Source organism: Eriocheir sinensis, unplaced genomic scaffold (genome assembly GCF_024679095.1).
Source record: "Eriocheir sinensis breed Jianghai 21 unplaced genomic scaffold, ASM2467909v1 Scaffold527, whole genome shotgun sequence".
NCBI classification, from domain to species: Eukaryota; Metazoa; Arthropoda; class Malacostraca; order Decapoda; family Varunidae; genus Eriocheir; species Eriocheir sinensis.
Genome location: NW_026111862.1, coordinates 182,501 through 210,000, shown reverse-complemented (window position 1 = coordinate 210,000; position 27,500 = coordinate 182,501). Strand labels below are relative to the sequence as shown.

Sequence of the window (27,500 nt, the reverse complement as noted above, 5' to 3'; positions counted from 1 at the left end):
CACCACTATTACCTCTATTATTACTATTACTCAGCTTATTCTACCTTTTTATTTTATTTTCAACACCAGTATCAACACCATTTTCATCACCACCAACACCACCATTATCTCTTCTTATTCTTCTTGTTTTTCTTCTTATTCTACTACTACCAACAACAACAACAACAACAACAACAACAACAACTATATCGACAACAATCTATTCTCGTATCGACGTTCACAACACGCACGGCCGTTTAACTTTATTGATTTTTATTGATGGATTTATTTATTTTATTTTATTGGGTCAACGCTTCATGCAATTATTCTTTTTTTCCTTGTTTTTATTAGTAGTGTTGCTCCTCTCTCTCTCTCTCTCTCTCTCTCTCTCTCTCTCTCTCTCTCTCTCTCTCTCTCTCTCTCTCTCTCTCTCTCTCTCTCTCTCTCTCTCTCTCTCTCTCTCTCTCTCTCTCTCTCTCTCTCTCTCTCTCTCTCTCTCTCTCTCTCTCTCTCTCTCTCTTCGTCAATCTCTCTCCTTGTCATCTTCTCTTCCCTTCCTCCATTCAACTGTTCCTGTTATTCTTTCTCTCTCTTCCTTTCTTTCCTCTCCCCTCCTTCCTTCTCTCCTCTCTCCTCCCTCCTTCCCTTTTTCTCTCCCTCCAATCTATTCCTCTCTGTCGCTTTCTCTACCTTCCCTTGTCTCCCTTCTTTTATCTTCTTTCTCTCTCTCTTCCTCCTCCTCCTCCTCCTCCTCCTCCTCCTCCTCCTCCTCCTCCTCCTCCTGCACCGTGTTATGGGACGATGCAGGAAATATTATGCAGGTGCTATTTTTTTTTTTTTTAGTAATTTTTTTCTTTTAGCATATGAAGAAAATTCCCGCATCGCATTTTTTCCCTCCTAAGTTTTCCTTCCTTCCCTCCTTTATTTCTTCCTTCCTTCCTTCTCTCCTTCATTCCTTCCTTCGTTCCTTCCCTGGTTCCTTTCTTCCTTCCTTCATTGGTTGCTTTGTTTTTTTTTTCCTTCCTTCCTTTTCTTTTCCTACTTCCTTCCTTCCTTCCTTCCTTCCTTCATTCATTCATTCATTCACTCTTTCCTTCCTTCCTTTCTTCCTTCCTTCTTTTACCCCTTCCTAACTTCCTTTCTTCCTTCCTTCTTTCCCTACTCCCTCCCTCTCTCCCTTCCTTCCTTCCTTCCTTCCTTCCTTCCTTCCTGCCTTCCTTCCTTCCTTCCTTCTTTGCTTCCTTGCTTTCTGAACTTTAATTTTTCCTTAGTTTTTTTTATCTATTTAATCTTTGTTGATTGTTTTTATAATTAGTTTTAAAGAAAGTCTCGTTTTTCTATTTTTTTTCTTCGTCTTTCTTAATTTTCTTCTTCATTTACTTGTTGTTTTCTTTTATTTTTTGCTGTAAATTTTTCTTCATTATTATTCTTCGTTTCTTTTTTTTTTCCTCCTTTTTTTCCTCATTTCATATTTTTCCTTTTATTTCCACTATTTTCTTCCCTACGTTTTTCTTACTTATTTTTTTATTTCCCTTCTTCTTTTCTTCTTTTACAGGTATTCCTTTTCACTATTATTATATTTTTCTTCGTTTGTCTTCATCGGTAGTCCAGTCGCCATCTTGTATAATGTTTGCTATTGTTGGAATTTATTGACACTTCTATTTTTATCACATTTTTTCTTTATTCTTCTTTATTATTTTCTTTCTTTTTCTCTCTTCGGCGATTCAGGCTCCGAGCTGTATATTGATTTCTGCTTTTATTTACAGTGCTAATATTTTTTCTTTCTTCTATTTTTATCTTCTTTCTGCCTCTTCTCTGGGATATACTGATTTTACTATTTTTTTCTCATTTCTTTCTTTCTCTCTCAGTCTCTGTCTCTTTCTCTCTATCTATCTATCTGTCTATCTATCTATACCTACTTATCCATCTATCTATCTATCTATCTATCTATCTATCTATCTATCTATCTATCTATCCATCTATCTGTCTATCTCAATCTCTCTCTCCTTTAATTTATCCCCCATTCTTCTTCTTAACTCCTTTTCTTCATTCTCCTATTTTCTTTCCGTCTTTATCTCGTTCCTGCCTTATCTATCTTCCTTTTCTCTCTCTTCTTTTGCGAATTTATTAATATTTCTCTTTTTTTCTACTTTTTCATTCGTTTTTTCGTCATTTTTTTCTCATCTCTGTGTCTATGTCTATCTATCTATCCATCAATCTATCTATCTATCTCTAACTCTCTAGCTATCTTTCTCTCTCTTTCTATCTGTCTCTCTATCTATCCATCTATCTATCTATCTATCTCTAACTCTTTAGCTATCTTTCTCTCGCTATCTATCTGTCTATCAATCTATCTCCATTCTAATTTCGCCGCCATGTTGTTTAATCTTTGCTAAAACCCGAACTGCTCTCTTTTTTTCCTCTATTTTTTCAGCCGTTCAGGTTTAATGGATCAAGCAGCTCATATGAAAGAGAGATTCGCTGTTCAGTTTCTCTTTTTCATCGTTTTTTTTTTTCTCTTTATTTCGAACGTTTAACAGTCTCTCTCTCTCTCTCTCTCTCTCTCTCTCTCTCTCTCTCTCTCTCTCTCTCTCTCTCTCTCTCTCTCTCTCTCTCTCTCTCTCTCTCTCTCTCTCTCTCTCTCTCTCTCTCTCTCTCTCTCTCTCTCTCTCTCTCTCTCTCTCTCTCTCTCTCTCTCTCTCTCTCTCTCTCTCTCTCTCTCGGCTGTGTGTGTGTGTGTGTGTGTGTGTGTGTGTGTGTGTGTGTGTGTGTGTGTGTGTGTGTGTGTGTGTGTGTGTGTGTGTTTGGATAAGGGAGGTTAAGCTCTTGGATTCATTTCCCCTCGTTCTTTTTTATTCTGTTCTTTTCTGTTTTAATATTTATTTTTTTGTTTTTTATTTTCCGTTTTTCTTCAAATTCTTTTTTCTCTTTATTTATTTATTTATTTATTTATTTATTTTTACTTTATTGCAGTTTTATCACTCTGCCAAGTCTTTTTTTTTGCTTCATTTCCCTTCGTTATTTATTTATTCTGTTCTTGTTTGTCTTTTATATTTGTCTCCTTTATCTTTTTCTCTCTCATCCTTTTCTTTCCCGTTCTCTTGTTTTTCGTATTTACTTGATTCCAATTTTGCCATCTTTACTAGCTGTCCATTTTTATTTCATTGTTGCCAAGGTTATTATTTGTCTTCTCTTCCAGTTTTTTTCTTCTAAGTCATTTTCTCACTTTTCTTGTTTTCTTTTTGCTCAATTCCACGTTTATCAATTTTTGTCAGTTCTGTTTTTGGGTTTCATTTTCTTTCTTATCAAATATTTTCTGTCTATCTTATTATCTGTCTCCTCTTTGTTATTTCTATTCATCCTTTTCTCCCACATTTATCTTGTTTATTTTGCTTTATTTCACGTTTAATAGTCTGTCAGTTCATTTTTGGGCTTCATTTTCTTTCTTATCAAATATTTTCTATCTATCTTATTATCTGTCTCCTCTTTGTTATTTCTATTCATCCTTTTCTCTCACATTTATCTTGTTTATTTTGCTTTATTTCACGTTTATCAATTTTTGTCAGTTCTGTTTTTGGGCTTCATTTTCTTTCCAATCAAATATTTTCTGTCTATCTTATTATCTGTCTCCTCTTTGTTATTTCTATTCATCCTTTTCTCCCACATTTATCTTGTTTATTTTGCTTTATTTCACGCTTATCAGTCTTTCTCTTTTTCATTTATTTAGAGAGTAAAGTTTTAGATTAGTTTCCCTTCCTTTTTATATGTCTTGTTTCTCCCTTCCTTTCTATTCTCCCTTCCTTCATTCTCTCCAACTTTCTTTTTTACTTAATATATTCTCTCTCTTGTTTTCTGTTCATCCTTTTTACCCTTTTTGCTATTCTTGTCTCATATTATCTGTATCCCCATCCCTTTTTCTTCTCTACCGTTTTCTCCCTTTCCCCTGTTCTTCTTACTTTATTCCCCGTCAATATTTATTTTTAGAATGTCGATACTTGCTTCACCTCCTTCCTTTTCATTAGTCCTCTCTATTTTCTTAGCTCTAACCCCTTCCCTAAGTCTTTTTCATCCCCTCCTCGCCCTTTACGCTTGTTTTTTTTTATTTTATTTTTTACTTTATTCCATGTTTGCTAGATGTCTTTTTTTTTAGGATACTGTAACTTTTATTTCTTTAGTCTCGTCTATCTTATCTTCTGTGATCCTTTCCTGGTTTATTTTTGACCATTTTCTCCTCTGTCTTTTCATATTTTGCTGTATTCCACATTAACAATACAGAGACACAAGTTGAGCCTCATTTTCTTCATTTTCTTCATTGTTATCGTTCTCCTATTACCTGTGACCCCTTCCTTATACCTTCTCAATTATTACTTCTTCCCCTATCTTTGGTTTTACTTTATTCCACGTCTTTACTCATTTCTTGGAAGGTGGATATTAGCTTCATATCATATACTTCCTTTTCTTTATTTATTCTTTTGCTTTATTGCAGTTTTATCAGTCAGCCAACTCTTTTATTTTTTGCTTCATTTTCCCTCGTTATTTTTTTATTTTGTTCTTTTCTGTTTTGCTATTTGTCTTCTTTTCGTTTTTCTTCCCATTCTTTTTTCTCTTTATTTTTTTGGTTCATTGCAGTTTTTTTCACTGTGGGAACTCTTTTATTTTTTGCTTCATTTCCCTTCGTTATTTTTTTATTCTGTTCTGGTTTGTCATTTTATTTGTCTCCTTTTTCTTTTTCCCTCTCATCCTTTTCTTTCCCGTTTTCTTCCTTTTCGCATTTACTTGATTATTTGCTTGCTTTATTGCAGTTTTATCACTCTGCCAATTTTTTTTGCTTCATTTCCCTTCTTTATTTTTGCGTGTACCTATTCTCCATGACCTCTTCCCTAGTTCCTTCCCAGCCCTTCCTTTCTCGCCCTTTCCCTCCCCTTCAGGTCTCTCCAGGGCAGTGTCGGGTACGCATGAGCGGGTTACAGCTGTTTCCCGGGGATTGCTTGGCTTTGTCGGGCGGGCGAGGCGACGGGAACGCTCACTGCTCAATTGTCGGCGAATTCAATAGTGGAAGTCGCTCTGGGAAGACGTGGTGTGGTGCGGTGATGATGGGCTGTGTTGTGTGGTGGTGGTGTTGGGGGGGGAGGGTAGTATGTGTGTGTTTGTGTGTGGTTGATTGTGTGCTTGTGTGTGTGTGTTATATTTGGCAAGGAAGATGGGTAGTGTTGTGTTTGCATATGTGTGTGTGTGTGTGTGTGTGTGTGTGTGTGTGTGTGTGTGTGTGTGTGTGTGTGTGTGTGTGTGTGTGTGTGTGTGTGTGTGTGTGTGTAAGCTGTGTGTTTGTGTGTGTAGGTGTGGAGGGGAAGGAGAGTGTGTGTGTGTTTGTATGTGTGTGTAAGAAAGTAAGTAAGTAAGCAAGAAAATATTTATTGCTCTTAGTGAATACATATATAGAGAAATATAGTTTAACAATTTCAGTGACAGTCTGTCGAGCCGAGGCGCCTGACAGATAGATGTTAATTAATAGAGATGTTAGGGGCCATCTATTTGCAAGTCTTGCTAATCTTTTTTTTTTATTAATGCTCTTTTTTTAAAGCTGGAGTAATATATGGTGTGTGTGTGAGTGTGTGTGTGTGTGTGTGTGTGTGTGTGTGTGTGTGTGTGTGTGTTTTGGGGAAAGGAGAAAAGAAGGAAGGAAAATTAAGAATATAGGAAAAGAAGGAAAGCAAATGAAAGAAAACCGAAGAAAAGAAATGAAAAACAAAGAAGAAAACGAAAAGAATAAAACCGATAAGGGAAAAGAAAAAATATGTGAAAGAATAAATAAACAAATAAATACATTCTCTGAGTTTTCGTGTGTGTGGATGTAGGTGTATGCGTATGTGTGTGTGTGTGTTTGTGTATGCGTATATAAGTATGTATGTGCGTGCGTATATATCGTTTCTTACCTGCCCAAACTAAGCTTCAGGTGTACAAGAGTGTGTTTACTTTATTGACCAGGTGAGCTAGGCGACGTGTGACCTCAAATAAATCACAATAACTCGGCAGCGCTTCGTGTAATAACCACCAATAATGACCCACAAATGACAGCTCGCGGGTAATTTACGTTCAATCATCAATTCATCATTTGCCTCACTCCTAATCACCTCCCAATAATAACCCACTGACTAATTACCGAGTTAATCACCGCCATCACCACTAGTCAAAACACCCTCGACATATGTAATTAATCTACCGCTATATATCACTTCTAATATTGCTTCCTCTTTAGTCATGGCTACCCGGTTTCTTCCCGCGTGAACCCCCCGACTACTCTATCCTCCGTGCGCCTAGAGTCGTCAGCTACTCCCGTATTCACGCCTGGCAGGGTTCTCTTCGGGGTTTCTCTGTGGGAGGATGATCGATGGCCTGTAGCGCGGAACGGTGGCAGCGGTGAAAGTCTACGGTGCCGACGTGTCATATTTCACTACCTTGCCTGTATTGTCGATGGCTTTCTTTGTGTTGTGTTCGATAGGTTATTGATTGGCTTAGTTCACTGTATGTGTGTGTGTTGCTACTACGACTGCTACTACTACTACTACTACTACTACTACTACTACTACTACTACTACTACTACCATAAAACTTTTTCTCTTCTCTATACTACTTTCACTCTACCGCTCTTCTTCTTTCCTTTCTTCTCTCCTCTTTCTCTCCTCCTTCCCTCCTTTCTTCCTTTCTTCCTTATCTTCCTCTAATCCAGTTCTTCCTTCCTTGTTATTTTTTTTTGTCTCTTCCTTTCTCTCCTCCTCCTCCTCCTCCTACTACTACTACTACTACTACTACTACTACTACCTTACCTGTTACCACGTGGACAGTCACATTGGCGGGCGCTGCGAGGTGTGGCTGACAGGAGTAGGTCCCGGCATCGGTTCTCCGTACCCTCGCCACGACTAAGGTGCTGGTGTAGTTCTGATGGTCAACCTGCAGGCAAAGACAGTAACGAGGGAATTAACGACGCTTTTAACGATGCTTTTAACGATGCAGATAACGACTCCGACTACCAGTGTTGTATTAACGTTAATTACTGTTGTTTTTGTTATGTGTATTACCGTCATTACCTTGTTTTTTTGTGTGTTTTTTTCTGTTTTTTTGTTTTTTTGTTTTGTTATTTGTATTTCTGTCACTACCACCACCACCACTACTACTACTACTACTACTACTACCACTACCACCACCACCATTACCGCTGATTCCCGTCCAGTCCACTCGCCACTTGTATCAATAACTCAACTCCACTGTCACTGTTACATCACCATCATCGCCACCGCCAATCACCATCAACACCACCAAAGTAAATAGACTCATGTTCATTATGTTTGGTTCCTGTTTTTTTCTTCATTATCTTCATCATAATCAACTTTTTTTCCTTTATTTTTCATCTTCCCTTCTTCGTTTCTTTTCTTTTTAATCTCTCTTCCTCCTCTTTATTCTCCTCTTCTCTCTCTTCCCTCATTTCCTCCTCCTTCTCCTCCTCATTCTTCCACTCTAATGTTCCTTCCTTTCTTTCTATCTTTCTCTCTTCCTTCATTTCCAACTTTCTCTTCCCAATTCATTAATTTATTCTCTTCGTTTTCTATTCATTTACTTATTTTCCTCTTTTCTCTTCTACTTTCTGTTTCTCTTCATTATTTCTCTTGTACGTTTTCTCTTCTAGTGATTTTTTTACAAGTTTTAATCGTATTTTATATTCATTTTCTACTCGTTTTTCATCCCTTTCTCTTCTCTTTTTCAATTCTCTTCACTATTTCTCTTTTACATCTCCCCCATTTGTATTTTGATTTATCTTATTATTATTTCTTCTTATTTTCATTTCACACTACTTTGCCTCTTCTTCCTCCTCCTCCTCTTCCTCCTCCTCCTCCACCTTCTCTTCCTCTCCTCCTCCTATTCCTCATCATCATCGTTTACAAGTCACTGATTCTGTATTTCAAAAGCCACGTTAGATTTTTTTCCCGTTTAGCAACGTCATTAAAATTAAGACAAAAAAAAATAATAATACTAACTGCAACTCTATCAATGAAAAGTGACGGAAAGAGATCAAAGTCTGTGTGTGTGTTTGTGAATAAATGTTGAGTTTGTTAGTAAAAAAAAAAGGGAGGGAGGGAGATTAATAAGAAGGAGAGAGCTATTATTATTATTATTATTATTATTATTATTATTATTATTATTATTATTATTATTATTATTATTATTATTATTATTATTATTATTATTATTATTATTATCACCTCCATTTTCACCACCACTGTCATTATTAACACCACTTTTGTCACTACCATTCTTCATCACCTCCACCATCACCACCACCACCACCATACCCTTAACATCCCTATTATAATCACTACCATTTCTATCAACTCCAAATTATCACCACCACCACCACCACCACCACCACCACCACCATACCCTTAACATCCCTATTATAATCACTACCATTTCTACCAACTCCAAATTATCACCACCACCACCACTACCACCACCACCATACCCTTAACATCACTATTATAATTACTACCATTTCTATCAACACCAAACTATCACCACCACCACCACCAATACCCTGAAAACCACCACTATTAGTTTTAACATTAATTAATTCACCTCCACCACCACCACCAACAACAACAACAACAACACTACTACTATCAACACCACCATGATCATAACCCTATCATTAACACCACCACCACCACCACCACCACCGTCAGCGCCATTAGCACCACCAGGCAGCCCCATTACGTGTAGTCTCATTAGAGCAATTACGCGCCTCACCTTCGTGGAAAAGAGACTCAATTTTTACGAAACACAATTGAAAACACTGATCATTATAGCCAGAACAAAATAGCAACCTCTCTCTCTCTCTCTCTCTCTCTCTTCCACTCCACTGCTCTCTACATCTTTCTTTTTTTTCTCTCTACTTTTCTCAGTTCCATTATTCTGTTCACGCACACACGCACACGCCCACGCCCACACACACACACACACACACACACACACACACACGCACACGCACACGCACACACACACACACACACACACACACACGTAACTCCTCATTTTTACTCTGCATAACTTCGCCCAACAACTTCACCTCACAGCTTTTAAATTCTCCTCCTCCTCCTCCTCCTCCTCCTCTTTACCTGCCCTCCCAAGCACACCTCTTACCTCTTCCTGACTCTCTCTCTCTCTCTCTCTCTCTCTCTCTCTCTCTCTCTCTCTCCCCTTCCTTTTTTAATTCCCTTCCTTCCTTCCTCCTTTATTTGCATTCTTTCTCTGTCTCTTTCTTTTTTTATCTTTCTTCCTCTTCAATTATTCCTTTCTTCTTCTTCTTCTTCTCTCCCTTCTTCCTTTCTTTCTTCATTATCATTTTATCCATCCCTTCCATGTTCTTCCCTTCATCATCTCTCTTCCTCCATTCTTCCCTTGCTTCCTCTTCTTCTTCTTCCTCCTCCTCCTCCTCCTCCTCTCCTCCTCTAAATCTCTTAACACCTCAATTTACACGTTACTGAATTCTTCCTCCTCTGCTTCCTCCTCCTCCTCTTCTTCCTCTTCTTTATTCCTTCTTTCTTTATCTCTTCTTTATTCTTTTTTTCCCTCCAAATTAATTACTGAAGAACGTAACATTTTTTTCTTTTTTTCTTTTCTTTCTTCATTTTCTATTTTATTTCACTTACTTCTTTTCTTTTTTTCTTTTCTTCTTTTTTTTTCATTTTCTTTTTGTCCTTTTCTTCTCACCCAAATTTTTTTTTCACTTATTTTACCTTTTTTTTCTTAACCTTCTCTTTCTTTCTTTCTTTCGCTTCTATTTTAACTTTTTTTTTTGCATTTTCTCACCTGTAACGCACCTTTCTCTCCTACCTGTCTTGTTAACCTAATTAACTCACTCATTATGCCCGGCTGTCTGTCTATCTGTCTAATATGTTTATCTATCTAGCTATATCTGTTTCTGTCTATCTATCAATCTGTCTATCTCTCTATCTATCTATCCTTTCGTCTAGGTTGCTTTTTCTCTTTCCTTGTTTTTATTTTATTTATTTAGTTATCTCATTCTTTCGTTCTTTAATTCCTCATTTATGTTCTTATTTATTATGCTTCATCTCTTTTATCCTCTCTCTCTCTCTCTCTCTCTCTCTCTCTCTCTCTCTCTCTCTCTCTCTCTCTCTCTCTCTCTCTCTCTCTCTCTCTCTCTCGTACATAAATTTCAGTTAATCTGACTTACCTAGCCCACTCACACACACACACACACACACACACACACACACACACACACACGCACGTACACACACCCACGTACACACACACGCACATAGACTGACCCCTTTCCCCCCCCACCCACACACACACTCCCCTTCCCCCCTCCTCTGCCCTCTTTTACTACCCAGTCTCTCCCTCTCACACACTCTTCATTCTTAACTCTAATTCTCTCTCTCTCTCTCTCTCTCTCTCTCTCTCTCTCTCCTCTGAATTGTGACCTTCCTTGTTATAATAAGCGGTAGCGGCGTCCAGTCTCGTGTGACGGAGTGAATTATTCGACACTTTAATAACTCAATGCAAATTAGGCCAGAGGGGACTCATTATGGCGTGACTTCATCGTGACTCTCGTGTTGGGCTTGAAGGAGTGTGTGTTGGGAGAGGGGGAGGTGGAGGTTGAGGGAGAGGGGAGAGAAAGAGAGGGAGAGAGTAAGAAATGGGACGTATTGAATGAAGAGAAAAAGTAGGAGAGAGAGAGAGAGAGAGAGAGAGAGAGAGAGAGAGAGAGAGAGAGAGAGAGAGAGAGAGAGAGAGAGAGAGAGAGAGAGAGAGAGAGAGAGAGAGAGAGAGAGAGAGAGAGATACAAAGATGGAATGATTGATTGAAAAAAGGGAAGTAAAGGAGAAGGAAAGAAAGAAAGTCAACAAGAGAGAGAGAGAGAGAGAGAGAGAGAGAGAGAGAGAGAGAGAGAGAGAGAGAGAGAGAGAGAGAGAGAGAGAGAGAGGCAACAGGCAAAAACCCGAGCAATGTATAAGGAATTAATGTATGAGAGGAAGAAAAAAAAGAAAGAGAAAAGGAAAGAAAGAAGGAAACAAAGAATAAGAGAGAGAGAGAGAGAGAGAGAGAGAGAGAGAGAGAGAGAGAGAGAGAGAGAGAGAGAGAGAGAGAGAGAGAGAGAGAGAGAGAGAGAGAGAGAGATTCAACCAGACAAATTGACAGACAAATGAACAGACAGTCGAACCATCAAACAGAGAGACAAACACCCAAACACACGCACACACAAACACACCCCCAAACAGGCAGATTACTCCACTTTCCCACACGTCTTCTTATATAATCAGTGTGAAATGGAATCGAATCGCACGGCTGAGACATAAAAGGGATCGTAACGCGTGGCAAAGAGAAAGATTATGTGAGACTTTGGGAAGATGAAAAAACTCCACGGATCAAAGAACAACAAGAGAGAGAGAGAGAGAGAGAGAGAGAGAGAGAGAGAGAGAGAGAGAGAGAGAGAGAGAGAATGAACGTCACATGCAAAGAGAGGGACAAATTACTCTCTCTCTCTCTCTTCTCTTCTCTTCTATTTTTCTTTATTATTGTTTTTTCTTTTTTTCTTTTCTGTTTTTTTCTTTTTCTTGTTTACTTCTATTCATATTTTTCATTTTTTTGTTGGCTTTATTTTTTTTCTTTCTTTCTTTCTCTCTCTTTGTTTCTCTTCTTTCTTTCTCTCTGTCTCTTTATTATCGTCTTTATCTCTCTTCTTTTCTTGATTTTCCTTTCTTTTTTTTCTTATTTTCTTCCATGTGTCATTTATTTTTCACCTTTTTGTCTTTGTCTCTTATTCTTTCCTTCTCGCTCTCTCTTCTTTATCAATGTCTTCTCTCTTGATTTCTTTTCTTTTTCTCTTTTTCCTCCATTTATCATTTATTTTCACTTTCCTTCATTCTTTAACTCTAATTAACTCCGTATACATCTCTCGCTTCCCATCTATTAATCTCTCTATGTCTATCTATCTATACCAAACTAATCCCCTCCACCACCACCACCGTACTCAGAGCATAGTATTTACCGGTTTCTGACGCCTAACTATCGCCAAGAAACATCAGGATCTAACTCTTTTAACGATAACTATAAAGGACAGAAGACGGTTTGGGGGTAGGAAGTCGGGAAATATAAGCGGCTGAGTACGACAATCTAGCAATGTTAACCACCACCACTACCATCACCACCACCACCACTACCATCACTAACCTGGAGGTGATGCTGCCTGGCGTAGTTAACCATGGTGTTGTTATGGTACCAGAAGATGTAGACAGGCGGCACGGGAGCGTTCTTCACCTGGCACTCGAGGGACAGGTGCGACCCCTCCTCGATGTGTACCTCCCCCGGGCCTGTCACAACCGCCTCGGCCTCTGTAGAAAGGGAAAGAGGGAGTGATTTATAAGGGTGAAGAAGGGGATGTCTATACAGTGTGGAAGATGGAGGTATGGATAGAGTAAAACAAGGGAGAAGAGGGGGTGGATAAGGTGTAGAGAGGGGGATGAATCGGGCGTTTAGGTTAGGTCAGGTTAGGTCAGTTTAGGTTAGGTTAGGTTACAATTAAATAAATAAATGTTAGCTAGGGTAAAGCGGAGGATCTGAACAAGGCGAAAAGGAGGACTGAATAGTGTGGAAGGGTGTGTTGATAGGGTGTTAGAGTGGATGGAAGAGGAGGTTGGTAAGAACGCAATTGAAGTGGGGTTGATAGGGTGTTAGAGTGGATGGTAGAGGAGGTGGGTAAGAACGCAATTGAAGTGGGGTTGATAGGGTGTTAGAATGGATGGTAGAGGAGGTGGGTAAGAACGCAATTGAAGTGGGGTTGATAGGGTGTTAGAGTGGATGGTAGAGGAGGTGGGTAAGAACGCAATTGAAGTGGGGTTGATAGGGTGTTAGAATGGATGGTAGAGGAGGTGGGTAAGAACGCAATTGAAGTGGGGTTGATAGGGTGTTAGAGTGGATGGTAGAGGAGGTGGGTAAGAACGCAATTGAAGTGGGGTTGATAGGGCGTTAGAGTGGATCGTAGAGGAGGTGGGTAAGAACGCAATTGAAGTGGGGTTGATAGGGCGTTAGAGTGGATCGTAGAGGAGGTGGGTAAGAACGCAATTGAAGTGGGGTTGATAGGGCGTTAGAGTGGATGGTGGAGGAGGTGGGTAAGAACGCAATTGAAGTGGGGTTGATAGGGCGTTAGAGTGGATGGTGGAGGAGGTGGGTAAGAACGCAATTGAAGTGGGGTTGATAGGGCGTTAGAGTGGATGGTGGAGGAGGTGGGTAAGAACGCAATTGAAGTGGGGTTGATAGGGCGTTAGAGTGGATGGTGGAGGAGGTGGGTAAGAACGCAATTGAAGTGGGGTTGATAGGGTGTTAGAGTGGATGGTAGAGGAGGTGGGTAAGAACGCAATTGAAGTGGGGTTGATAGGGTGTTAGAATGGATGGAAGAGGAGGAGGCAGGGAAGAATGCAATTGAAAGGGGGTTGATAGGGTGTTAGAATGGATGGTAGAGGAGGTGGGTAAGAACGCAATTGAAGTGGGGTTGATAGGGCGTTAGAGTGGATGGTAGAGGAGGTGGGTAAGAACGCAATTGAAGTGGGGTTGATAGGGCGTTAGAGTGGATGGTAGAGGAGGTGGGTAAGAATGCAATTGAAGTGGGGTTGATAGGGCGTTAGAGTGGATGGTAGAGGAGGTGGGTAAGAACGCAATTGAAGTGGGGTTGATAGGGTGTTAGAGTGGATGGTGGAGGAGGTGGGTAAGAACGCAATTGAAGTGGGGTTGATAGGGCGTTAGAGTGGATGGTAGAGGAGGTGGGTAAGAACGCAATTGAAGTGGGGTTGATAGGGCGTTAGAGTGGATGGTGGAGGAGGTGGGTAAGAACGCAATTGAAGTGGGGTTGATAGGGTGTTAGAGTGGATGGTAGGGGAGGTGGGTAAGAATGCAATTGAAGGGGGGTTGATAGGGTGTTAGAATGGATGGAAGAGGAGGAGGCAGGGAAGAATGCAATTGAGAGGGGGTTGATAGGGTGTTAGAGTGCATGGTAGGGGAGGTGGGTAAGAATGCAATTGAAGGGGGGTTGATAGGGTGTTAGAATGGATGGAAGAGGAGGAGGCAGGGAAGAATGCAATTGAAGTGGGGTTGAGAAGGAGTTGATTTAGGGCTTAACGAGAAGGTGTGGGTTCCTTCCCTCCCTCTTTCTCTTCCTCTTCTTTCCTCCATTCTTCCATATTTACATTTTCCTTCATTTTATCGCTCATTTTTCTCTCATTTATTCGTTCTTCTTCTTCTTCTCTTCTTCCGTGTGTGTGTCCTCTTCTTCTTCCTCTTCTTTCCTCCATTCTTCCATATTTATATTTTACTTCATTTTATCGCTCATTTTTCTCTCATTTATTTATTCGTTCTTCCTCTCTTCTTCTGTGTGTATGTGTGTGTGTGTGTGTGTGTGTGTGTGTGTGTGTGTGTGTGTAGGAGGGAGAAACAATAACACCAATACAGAGAGATAAAAAGAAAGTTAGAATTGCCAAGCGAGAAAACAATTTATTTCGACGATACAAACGGGCGTGCATGTTTTAGCGAGGAAGCAGAAAAGGTTAACGTCGTGATAATGATAATGGGATAGGCAATAATAAAATACCGCGGAAGACGCTCCTATGAATGTTAGATTAATAGAAGAGCAGAAAAGGTCTTGAGAAATGTGTTGAATGTAATGGATTGTGATTTTTTTTTTTTTTTTTACAGACAAGGAGACAATTCAAGGGCGTGAAAAAAAGAAAACAATGATAAAAAAAAGTCCGCTACTTACTGCCCCTGAATAGAGTACAGAGGAGTGGCCAAAAAGAGAGGTCAATTTCGGGAGGAGAGGTGTGTACTTTCATAATTTTTTTGTGATATTTACTTGTTATTTTTCTGTTATTTTTTTTATACCTATTTTTTTTGCGTGTCCGTTTGTTTGTTTGTTTGTTTTATTTACTTTTTTTGTGTGTGATCTTTTGTGTTTTTTGTGATATTTTCTTCTGTTATTTTTCTAGCGTTTTTATATATTTTTTTTTGTGTTTGTACGTTTGTTTGTTTGTTAGTTTCATGTTTTTAAAATATTCTGTTATTTTTAGAATATTTTACTTGTCATTGTTTTTTTTTCGAATGTTATTTTTTTTTTTGTATTTTCGAATCTTATTTGTTTTGTTTTTTTCTGTTTTTTCGAATCTTTTACTTGTTTTTTTCTGTTTTTTTTTAATCTTACTTTTTTCTGTTTTTTCGAATGTTACTTTTTTGTTTTATTCTGTTTTTTTCGAATCTTACTTTTTATAACCTCTTTTTTCGAATCTTACTTTTTTCTGTTTTTTCGAATCTTACTTTTTTGTTTTATTCTGTTTTTTTCGAATCTTGCTTTTTATAACTTTTTTTTTCGAATCTTACTTTTTTGTTTTATTCTGTTTTTTTCGAATCTTGCTTTTTATAACTTTTTTTTTCGAATCTTACTTTTATAACTTTTTTTTTTAATCTTACTTTTTATAACCTTTTTTTTTCGAATCTTACTTTTTTCTGTTTTTTCGAATCTTACTTTTTTTGTTTTATTCTGTTTTTTTTCGAATCTTTTACTTTTTATAACCCGTTTTTCTTCTCTGTGTTGTTTTTAACTTCTACCGTTTTTCTCTCGTGTTTTTTTTTCATCGCTTGTGTTCAGGTAATGCGTGGTGGTGTTTTACATGTTTTACTGAGGCCATGAAAATTTAATCAGCAATGCACAAACAGAAACAAACACGGGGAAATGGCAAATAGATAGCGACACACACACACACACACACACACACACACACACACACACACACACACACACACACACGCACAACTTTCGGCCCCGAGACCACCACAGAATTCCATGGAAGAAGTAAGAAGAAGAAAAAAAGAAATAAAAAGCAAAAATCATTATCGGAAAAGTATCGAAAAAGAGGAATGAGAAAGGAAAAAGTTGATCATATAAAAAAAGATGTTAAAGAAGGTTTGTATTTGTGTTGTGTTCGTGTTTTGTTCGAGTTTGGGGAAAAGAAGAAGGAAAAAAGATGATGAAGAGGAGGAGGAGGAGAAAGAAGAAGAAGAAGGAAAGAAAGAAAGAAAGAAAGAAAGAAAGAAAGAAAGAAAGAAAAAGAAAAGAAAGGCAAGCCAAGGAAAAAACAGAGGAAAAGATTAAGAAGTGAAGTGAAGGAGAAAAAGAAGAGGGAGTAAAAAAGATGATAAAAAGGAAGAGGAGGAAGAGGAAGAATGAGAAGAAGAGGAGGAAGAAGAAGAAGAAGGAAAGAAGGAAAGAAAGAGAAAAGAAAGGGAAGGCAAGGAAAAAACAGAGGAAAAGATAAAGAAAATAAGGAAGAAGAAAGTGAAGGAGAAAAAGAAGGACTAAAAAAGATGATAAAGACGAAGAGGAGGAGGAGGAAGAAGAATGAGAAGAAGAAGAAGAAGAAGAAGAAGAAGGAAATAAAGAAATAAAAATAAAAAGGGAAGGCAAGGACAAACAAGAGGAAAATATTAAGAAAAAAAGAAAGAAGAAAGTGAAGGAGAAAAAGAAGAAGAAATTAAGGAAGAAAAAGAAAAAGACTACAAAGAAAACCAAGAATAAGAAGACAAGGAAAACAAGAAGAAAGTGAACATGAATATCAAGAAAAAGAAGAAGAAAAGGAGAAAAGAAAACAAAAGAAGACTAAAAACAAAAGAAAGAGAGAGAGAGAGAGAGAGAGAGAGAGAGAGAGAGAGAGAGAGAGAGAGAGAGAGAGAGAGAGAGAGAGAGAGAGAGAGAGAGAGAGAGAGAGAGAGATCAGCAACACAGAGAGCAACGATGACAAACACACACACACACACACACACACACACACACACACACACACACACACACACACACACACACACACACACACACAGGAGAGGAAGACTTGAAGCGAAAGCAAAACAAACGAAGCCGATAAAACAGGATGATAAAACACACGAATAAAACATCGACACGAAAAAAACACTTGAAAATAAAACGAGAGAAAAATAATATGAGAGAGAGAGAGAGAGAGAGAGAGAGAGAGAGAGAGAGAGAGAGAGAGAGAGAGAGAGAGAGAGAGAGAGAGAGAGAGAGAGAGAGAGAGAGAGAGAGAGAGAGAGAAGAGAGAGGAAGGAAAGAATAGGGAAAAAGATAAAAAGGAGAGAGAGGAGGAGAGAGAGAGAGAGAGAGAGAGAGAGAGAGAGAGAGAGAGAGAGAGAGAGAGAGAGAGAGAGAGAGAGAGAGAGAGAGAGAGAGAGAGAGAGAGAGAGAGAGAGCGGTGGAGGAGGATATAAAGCAAGGCAGATTAGGGCAGCGCGGGATGGTTTGCGAAAATAATAGATTCAGATCCCCGCCGCCTGAGCCTTGTCAAGAGTGGCAACGAATCCGCGTCTTCTTTATCATCCTTCTCTCTTGGACGAGCAGGAGGAGGAGGAGGAGGAGGAGGAGGAGGCACTGATCGGAGAGTTTGAGAAAGACGAGGAAAAGGAGAAAGAAAAGGAAGAAATTGAAGAGGTTTAGGAGGAGGAGGAAGAGAAGGAAGGAATAGAAGAGGTTTAGGAGGAGGAGAAGGAGGAGGAGGAGGAGGCAGAGATCGGAAAGTTTGAGAAGGAGGAGGAGGAGAAGCAGGAGGAGGAGGAAGAAAAGGAAGAAATTGAAGAGGATTAGGAGAAGGAGGAAGAAGAGAAGGAGGAAGAGGAGGAGGAGGAGGAGGAGGAGGAGGCAGCGATCGGAGAGTTTGAGAAAGACGAGGAAAAGGAGAAAGAAAAGGAAGAAATTGAAGAGGTTTAGAAGGAGGAAGAGAAGGAAGGAATAGAAGAGGTTTAGGAGGAGGAGAAGGAGGAGGAGGAGGAGGCAGAGATCGGAAAGTTTGAGAAGGAGGAGGAGGAGAAGCAGGAGGAGGAGGAAGAAAAGGACGGAATTGAAGAGGATTAGGAGAAGGAGGAAGAAGAGGAGGAGGAAGAGGAGGAGGAGGAGGAGGAGCAGGAGGAGGAGGAGGAGGAGGAGGAGGAGGAGGAGGAGGAGGAGGAGGAGGAGGAGGAGGAGGAGGAACAGATCGGAGAGTTTGAGAAAGACGAGGAAAAGGAGAAAGAAAAGGAAGAAATTGAAGAGGTTTAGGAGGAGGAGGAAGAGAAGGAAGGAATAGAAGAGGTTTAGGAGGAGGAGAAGGAGGAGGAGGAGGAGGCAGAGATCGGAAAGTTTGAGAAGGAGGAGGAGGAGAAGCAGGAGGAGGAGGAAGAAAAGGACGGAATTGAAGAGGATTAGGAGAAGGAGGAAGAAGAGGAGGAGGAAGAGGAGGAGGAGGAGACAGAGATCGCAAAGTTTGAGAAGGAGGAGGAAGAGGAGGACAAAGAAGAGGTGTAAGAGGAGGAGAAGGAAGAGAAGAAAGAGGAGAAAGGAGAAAGACATAGAACAGGTGTAGAAGGAGGAGGAGGAGGAGGAGGAGGAGGAGGAGGAGGACAAAGAGGAGGAAAAAGAAATATAAGAGGTGGAAGAAGAAGAAAAGGATTAAGAAGAAAAAGAAAAGGAAACAGAAGAATAAAAACGAGGAAGAAGAAGAAGAAAAGAAAGAGAGAGAAAAAGAAAATAAAGAACGAAAAAGAGGAAAATAAAGTCGAATAAGGAAACGAAGGAGAATTAGAAGGAGGATCAAGGGAAGGAGGAAGAGGAAGAATCGAAGAAGGAAGAAGAAGAAGAAGAAGAAGAAGAAGAAGAAGAGGAAGAAGAAGAAGAAGAAGAGAATCGCTGTCTCCTCTAAATCGATACAAGCGTCTCTTCTCTCTCTTAATGGAGCGTGATAAGAGATACGAAGAAAAAAAAAAAAGAAACATCAGCGACCTGGGACAATAGACTTCAATACCTTCTTTTTAGACTTCGACTCCTTCCTTTATAGACTTGGATCCCTTTTATTTTTTTGTGTCTATTTTTATCGCGATCGGATTTCGTGGCATCGATTGCGTGTGGATGTTTTGTTTGTTTGTTTGTTTGTTTGTTTGTTTGTTTCCTGATGCGTAAGAGAGAGAGAGAGAGAGAGAGAGAGAGAGAGAGAGAGAGAGAGAGAGAGAGAGAGAGAGAGAGAGAGAGAGAGAGAGAGAGAGAGAGAGAGAGAGAGAGAGAGAGAGAGAGAGAGAGAGAATTGATTGTATTGTTTCTTTGTTTTGTTTCTTTGTTTGTTTTACTATTCCACAGTTTCTCTTTGTTTTTTGTGTGTTTTATTTCATCATTTTCTTTTTAGTTATTCTCTTTTTCTTTTCCGTTTTTTTCCTATCTTTTCCTTTTTTATGTTCTTGAATCTTTTCCCGAACATTTTTTTTCACTTTTTCTTATCTCCTTTTTATCTTGTTTTCCTTCTCTTCTTTTCCATATGTTCGCTTATTTTTTATCTTCATTTCTATCTTCGATCATTTTTATCTTTTTTTTTCTCTGTTCTTCCTTCTATATTTGCTTATTTTATTGTCTTTTTTACTATATCCTTATCTTGTTTTCCTTTTCTTTTCCATATGTTTGTCTCTTTTTCTTATCTTCTTTTCTATCTTCTATCATTTTTTCCTTTTTTCTCTGTTTTTCCTTCTATATTTTCTTATTTCATCGTCTCCTGTACTGTATCTTTTAATCCTGTACTTGCTATGTTGTTTTCATAATCTTCACTCCTTATTATCATTATTCTTCATTATTCTCTTTGTTGGCCTTTCCATTTTCCACATTCGTCATCCACTCCTCTTTTTATCTTCTACTTCATGCCTTCAATAATCTCCTTTTTATCTAACTTTTCTTCTTCACATTTCCATATTTCGCTCTCCTTTCAAAATTTCAACTATTGCCTTAATTTCAATACATTTCCTCTTTATCTAACTTTAATTTCTTCTCGTTTTCATATTTTACGTGATGACAATCTTTCAATACATTTCCTTTTTTGTCTAACTCCAATTTCTTCACCTTTTTCATATACGTTTCCCTTTTACTTAATTTCTTCCTATTTTCATATTAGGCTGTGATATACCTTCAATACTTTTCCTTTTGATCTAACTTAAATTCTTCACATTTTCCTAAGTTTGCTACGTTTATTCATTCCTCCTTTTCCTTTTTCTTTATTCTCGATGCTCTTTTGTTTTGTCTCTTGTTTCTCATATCTTTGCCAGTTTCTCGTCTCTTCCTTTTCGCTTTTTAATGATGGCAAGCCTTCAACACATTTCCCTTTTGTCTAGCTTAAATTTCTTCACCTTTCCATATTTCGCTCGCCTTTTCAAATCGCAGCAGCTGGCCGGGATACCAGTGCAGAAACTCCCAAAAGGTCTCGAGGTTTAAATGTGAATACACGGCCACTTAAACTTAACCTTTCTGAACGTCATGTCACAAAGAGGGAGAAAGTTAAAGCCTTGAGTGGAGCGGCGCGTTTGTCGTAAGGATCTGAAAGTGGAATGATTTGAAGCTCAGAAAACCGGAAAAGTACATTACGAAGTACCTCCAACACACACACACACATTTGGTAAGGCTTTGGTGGAGGATGTTGTGGGTATTGCCAAGAGTACAGGAAATAACAGAGAATTACAAAGAATAACAGGATACAGAATGACAGAAAATAACAGGAAGAGTAGAGGAATAACAAAGAATAACACTGGAATAACAGAAACTATCAGAAATAACAGACGAATGAAACCAGTGCAACAGAAATAGAATCTAATCCTCTTCTGGTCCGTATCAGAGAGAGATTTGACACTCAGTGCGAAAAGAAAATACCGGAGAAGGTTGACACACACCGAGAGAGTAAGATAGAGTTTTAGAAGGAGAGATTGACAGTGTAATACGATCCTGCTACTCAGACTTGTTGACTTGAGATTCGTGAAAAAAGAAATAATGTTAGAGCGAAAGGAAGATTAATTTTGAAGGAGGTTTTTTTTACGTATGAGACGAGGGAGAGAAATACACGCTTTGAAAAGAGAAAAATGGAAATAGGAAAATAAGGAAGAAGAGTACAGGAGAAAAAAAAGGGATGAAGAAGAGAGAGAGTAGAAGAAAGAAATGCCAGATGGAGTTTGAGAAGAAGAGAAGAAGATCAAAGCAAAAAAAAAAAAAAGTGAAGGCGAGGGAATTGAATTTTTGTGAGGAATTAAAAAGGTCAGTAAGAGAGAGAGAGAGAGAGAGAGAGAGAGAGAGAGAGAGAGAGAGAGAGAGAGAGAGAGAGAGAGAGAGAGAGAGAGAGAGAGAGAGAGAGAGAGAGAGAGAGAGAGAGAGAGAGAGAGAGAGAGAGAGAGAGAGAGAGAGAGAGAGAGAGAGAGAGAGAGAGAGGAATGACCTTTTCGTGTGAGAGAGAAAAATATGAAAGAATAGAATTATGTGTTTTGGTGGTTTTATATGCCGAGAAAGTTTCAATAGAGGTTCGTAAAAAGAAAACGCGTAGGATAATGTTTGTTTTTTAACCTCAATGTTTGGCGAGTAGAGAAAAATGTTGACGATCACTGAAAAGAAATGTAAAAGAGGTAGTGTTTGTTTTTTTCTGTTTTTTTGTTTTTTTTTTGTTAGTGGTCGTGTTGAACAAATATGCGATGGTTTTAATTTTTTCTTTCTCCCATGTTAAGAGTTTTGAATATTTGTGTATAATGCGTGAAAATTTGGTGAACCGATGCAAGACTTAAAAGAAGAAACGGTGAAAAAATGATGGAAGAGAAGAAGAAAAAATGAAAAAAATAGAGGAAATGGCAAAAAAATGCAAGAAAAGAAGAAAAAATGAAGACAAAACGGCGAAAAAAATGCAAAAGAGGAAGAAAAATGAAAAAAATATACAACGACTAAAAAATGCAGAAGAAAAAAAAGAAAAAAAAAATTGAAAAAAAGGCGAAAAAATGCAAAATAAGAAAATATGAAGACAAAACTTAAGACACAGAGGAAAAGAACGATATAATAATGAAGAAAAAAGAAAACAACGTTAATAATGTAAAAAAAAATAATAAATTAATGTAAAATAATAAGGAAAAATACGCTAACCTCATTCAAAACAAAACAAAAGAAGAAAATACACTTAAAATTCAAGCAAGACAAAAATATATATAACACCAAACTTATACAAGACAAAGAAAATAAAAACTAAAACGATATAAGACAGAAGAAGAAAAAGACTGAAAAAAAAGAAGAAAAAAAGACAAAAAGAAAGAAGAAAATACACTTAAAACTCAAGCAAGACAAAAAAATATATATAAAACCAAACTTTTAGAAGACAAAGAAATAAAAAATAAAATAAAATATATATAAGACAAAAGAAGAAAAAGACTGAACCAAGACAAAAAAAGAAGAAAAAAACACGAAACTAGAACAATACAAAAATGAAAACTTGCCAAAACAATGTAGAACAGAAATCAGATACTCACGGGTGACGACGAGCGTGAAGAAGAAGGAGACGGTTGGGTTGGTGGTCAGCTGACATTCGTACTGACCAGCGTCCGAGAGGGCCACGTCCTTCACCCAGAGCTCCCACGCCTGCCACGGAGAGGGAGGAGAAGGGGAACACAGTGAGCAATGAAGAAGAGAAGAAAGATTGTCGTGTAAGAAGGAGGACTGGAAGACACTAACCAATGAAGAAAAACAAGGAGAGATTAATCAGCTCGTTAATAATTCTCACGCCATGGAAAGAGTTAGTAGAGGAAAGAAGGAAGGAAGTAGATTATGGGAGAAGAAAAACAGAAGAAAGATTGGCGTATAGGACGAGGAAGGCGTAATAAGAACAAGACAAGAAGAAAGATTATATTTAAGGGAATTGTTCTTGGGTATAAGATGATAAGATAAATACACGCCTTGGAGAGAGAGGAAAAGAGGAAAAGAAGAAAGGATGAACGGATGGAAAAGGGGAAAAAGAGAAGAAAGGATGAGAAGGGGAAGACAATGAGTAATGAAGACACAGGAGGGATAGTCGGCATATAAGACTCGGAAAGTATAAGAAGGACAAGACAAGAAGACAGATGAATCTTGAAGGAGGAAGATAAGCACACGCCTTGGAGAGAGAAGAAGAGAGGAAAAGAAGAAATGATAAACGGAGGAAAAAAGAGGAAAAGAGAAATAAAGGAAAGGAAAATGGGAAAAGGATGAAAATGAAAAAAAAAGAACTAAAAGATTAAGTTTGCTAGGAAGGACGAAAGATAATGATCAGTGAAGAAAAACACACGAAAGAATAATTTTAATGTTTGTCTTCGCTGCTACGTAATTGTCACGCCATGGAAAGTCTCAAAAGAAGAAATGGAGAAAGAATGAGATGAGGAAGGTGAAGAAAACTAGCAAGGAAGACAAACAGAGGAAGAAAGCGTGATGAAGACAAAAACAGAATAGACTGAGACTGAAGTTGTTGTTTTTATGCATTCAAAGACATAATTCTGACGCTTTGAAGTGAGGAAAAAGAAAACATGAAGAAAAATTGACCTATAAAATGAATAAGGTGAAGAAAATGAATAAAACAGACAAAGGAGAGGAGATAAGTCTTCCCCACGTTTTGGAAGGAAGAAAAGGAAGAAAGGAAGAAAGATCGGGGTAAAAGACGAGGAAAGATTAAGGAAGATCAAGACAAGAGGAACTATTTATAGTGATGATTTTACGCATAGTTCCTACGTTTTGAAAAGAAGAGATATTAAAGCTTGAGACGGAGGAGAACGGGAAGACAATAAGCAATGAAGACAACCCAAAACAAACATTAATTATCATGAACAATAACACCTTACCTCGTCATTATTCCTATGCACTAAAACAACAAAAAAACAATCGACATATAAGACAAGGAATGGATAATGAAGACAAAACAGAAGAAAGAAGAAAGAAGAAAGAAGAAATATTAGAGTTTGAGACGAGGGAGATCGGAAACACAATGAGCAATGAAGACAACAAAAAACAAACATTGAAGACAAAGCAGTAGAAAGAATAAAGAAGAAAGAAGAAATATTATAGTTTGAGACGAGGGAGAATGGAAACAGAAGAAGCAATGAAGACAACCAAAACGAAAGACTAATTATTATGAACACTAACACCTTACCTCGTCATTATTCCTATACACCAAACCAACAAAAGAACAAGGAATGGATAATGAAGACAAAACAATTATAAAACCAGCCCAAACAGCTTCCAAACCCTGCCTCACCTCGTCATGATTCGTGTGCACCACTGAGAACCTCTGCTCGGCCGCGTACACCTCCTGGCCCACTGTTAGCAGCTGGTCATCGTCCTTTTTGAGCCACGCGACCTGTACATGAGAAAAAGCAGAGTTCATATTCCTTAACCGTATCTGGCACTGAACACAACACGGAAACGCATATCCCACCGCTGCCACCAATATAACGGGAAACACAACACAGAAACGCATATCCCACCGCTGCCACCAATGTTACGGGAAACACAACACAGAAACACATCCCACCGCTGCCACCAATATAACGGGAAACACAACACAGAAACGCATATCCCACCGCTGCCACCAATGTTACGGGAAACACAACACAGAAACACATCCCACCGCTGCCACCAATGTTACGGGAAACACAACACAGAAACACATCCCACCGCTGCCACCAATGTTACGGGAAACACAACACAGAAACGCACATCCCACCGCTGCCACCAATGTAACGGGAAACACAACACAGAAACACATCCCACCGCTGCCACCAATGTTACGGGATACACAACACGGAAACACATCCCACCGCTGCCACCAATGTTACGGGAAACACAACACGGAAACACATCCCACCGCTGCCACCAATGTAACGGGAAACACAACACAGAAACACATCCCACCGCTGCCACCAATGTTACGGGAAACACAACACGGAAACACATCCCACCGCTGCCACCAATGTTACGGGAAACACAACACAGAAACGCATCCCACCGCTGCCACCAATGTTACGGGAAACACAACACGGAAACACATCCCACCGCTGCCACCAATGTCACGGGAAACACAACAGAGAAACGCATCTCACCCCACTACGACTATTCCCAAGGACGGTTTTTCTCCCCCTTCCCCTCTGTCTCCCCTCTCTCTCCCTCCATTTTGACACACCTGTAGATGAGAAAAAGCAGAGTCCATATTACTTGTCCGTTTCTGGCTCCTATTACTATATCCATGGACTGATTTTTCTCCCCTCCCCCTCTGTCTCCCCTTTCTCTCTCCCTCCGTTTTTACACTCTTTATTCTCTCGCCCTGTTTCTCCTCTCTCGTTGCACTTATTTTCTCTTTTCCGGCGTCTCAGGTGTTCGGAATAGGTGCTTTTTCTCGTTCAGGATGCAGAAGCCGTGTGAAACTATCCCTAGCATTATTTTTATAGTTATTATTATTCCCATGTGCAGGATGAGTGTAGGCGACCAGCTGTGTGAGTGGGAAGGTCAGGTGAGAACGGGGAAAGAGGAAGGGAGGGAGAGAGAGAGGGGGGAGATGTCCGTAATTAGAAAACACAGGTAAACATAGGTGACAGGTTGCTGGGAAAGGTTAGGGTGTGGTGGTGGTGGTGTTAGGTAACGAAAAATGGTTGTATAACATCCTTTGAGTATTCCCTTCCAATTCAACAAAGAAAACGGGAAGTGATTGCCCAAAACCCTCTCTCTATTCTCTCTCTCTCTCTCTCTCTCTCTCTCTCTCTCTCTCTCTCTCGAAGGTAATAAGTTTTGTTGTACGATTAAGTGATTAAGAGAAACGTAAACAAAAAAGAAAACGGAGGTGCAAGAAAGAAGAAAACGAGGTGCTGGGATTGGGAACTTATGTATCTTTAATGTCCAGCTGTTTGTATATGTGTAATTCAATTTGTTTCTTAGGAAGGGTGAATACTAATGCGCTTTTGATTGAGAGATGACGTGAGGAAGAAGAAGAAAAAGAGGAAGAGGAGAGGGAGGAGGAGGGGGGGGGAGGAGGAGGAGGAGGAGGAGGAGGAGGAGGAGGAGGAGGAGGAGACTTGTTTTATGAGTTTATTCTCCCACACGTTGCTTAATGAGGTCAATGAAGAAGAAGAAGAAGAAGAGGAAGAAGATGAAGAAGAGGAGGTGTGTAAGGGAGTTAAAGAAAGAGATAAATAAAACGAAGGCAATGAAAGAAAATGGGGTGTTGGTTGCGTCTAGTGTTAGTTGTGCGATTTGAGGAGTGACTAACATATTCCTACCTACACCAAAAATAAAACACAAACACACCAAAACAAACACACAAACACACCAAAACAAAAACACAAACACACTCACAAACACACACACAAACACTACTACTAAAAGAAGGAATTACCACCAGGAACACAAGAGGACATAGTAAAAAATTGAGTAACGGAAGATGCTTGAGAGACATAAAGAAATATAGCTTCCTGCAAAGAAATATAGAGGTTTGGAACAGAGTAAGTGAGGATGTAGTATCGGGGAGGAGTGAGCAAAGCTTTAAGGAAAGGTTGGATAAATGCAGATACGGAGACAGGACCACACCAGCGTAAATCCCAGGCCTTGTAAAACTAAAACTAGGTAAATACAACTTGGTAAATACACCAACTCACCCGTTCATCCGACAAATGATACGTATAGCAACTCAACGTCGCTTCGCCTCCAACTTGCGCCAAAATCTCCGTGTTGTTCTGACCCTGAAACTCCGGTGCCAGGGTGTTCAAAGCCAGCGCCTTCGCCCACATGTCTTCCGCGGCCTCGTAGAGCTGCTCACGAGGGACGGGAGGCCTTGTGGGGGGTGGGGTGGGCGCTGGGAGGGAAGGGGGCGGTGGGTGAAGAGGGGCTGTGATGGTTCCTAGATTCGGCGATGCCCTGGTGGTGTGTCTCAACCCGATTGCTGGAAATAGATGAAGACTTGTTGAGGGTTTGGTTAGGAGGTGAATGGAGGGTTAGGGAAAGAGATATAGGTGAAGGGAGGATAGTTTTGGGTTGGTTTGAGGTTAGAGTGAGACGGGATAGAGGTGTTTCAGGGTGCAGAGAATCGAAAAAGGTGTAGGTAAGGGTTGACTGATGGACATAGGGTAAGAAATATGGGTTTTCATGGGGTTGAGTTGGGTTTTGGGTCTGGTTGAGGTTTGGGGTGAAGGGAGGATAGATTTAGGTTGGTTTGAGGTTGGGGTGAGGAAAGAAGGCATGGTTCAGGGTGTAGATGGTCGAAAAGGGTGTTGGTTAAGGGTTGACTGATGGAAATAGGGGAAGAAGTATAGGTTTTCATGGGGTTAAGCTAGGTTTTGTGTCTGGTTGAGGTTTGGGTTGAAGGGTGAAAGGGTTAGCTACAGGGGAGAAGTTTGATTGATGTAGGTGAGGTTGGTGATGAGAAAGGGATGAGGTTTGAGGTTGAAAGATGAAAGAATGGGAACGCTATGATTTTTTTTTTAGTTGGTTTGGTTGAGGTTGGGGGTGTTAGGTAGGGGGGTAAGGGGGGTTGGAAGGGGTTGAAGGGGGGGAAGAGGTTTTACACACACACACACACACACACACACACACACACACACACACAGTTACACTCGCACACACACATTAATATAAA

The 27,500-nt window shown here is 39.4% G+C and overlaps 1 protein-coding gene across 1 annotated transcript in view; it reads right to left on the bottom strand.

Annotated features, from left to right (window-relative positions):
* LOC126992942 (neural cell adhesion molecule 1-like) overlaps positions 1–27,500 on the bottom strand; it is a 59,964-nt gene that overhangs the window by 14,253 nt on the left and 18,211 nt on the right. Inside the window, exons 2-6 of the mRNA XM_050851773.1 lie at positions 26,524–26,807; positions 24,135–24,236; positions 22,384–22,492; positions 12,229–12,389; positions 6,804–6,927 (exon numbers count right to left, since the gene is read on the bottom strand). Coding sequence (XP_050707730.1) covers positions 6,804–6,927; positions 12,229–12,389; positions 22,384–22,492; positions 24,135–24,236; positions 26,524–26,807 — 780 coding nt within the window. The remainder of the gene's footprint in view (positions 1–6,803; positions 6,928–12,228; positions 12,390–22,383; positions 22,493–24,134; positions 24,237–26,523; positions 26,808–27,500) is intronic.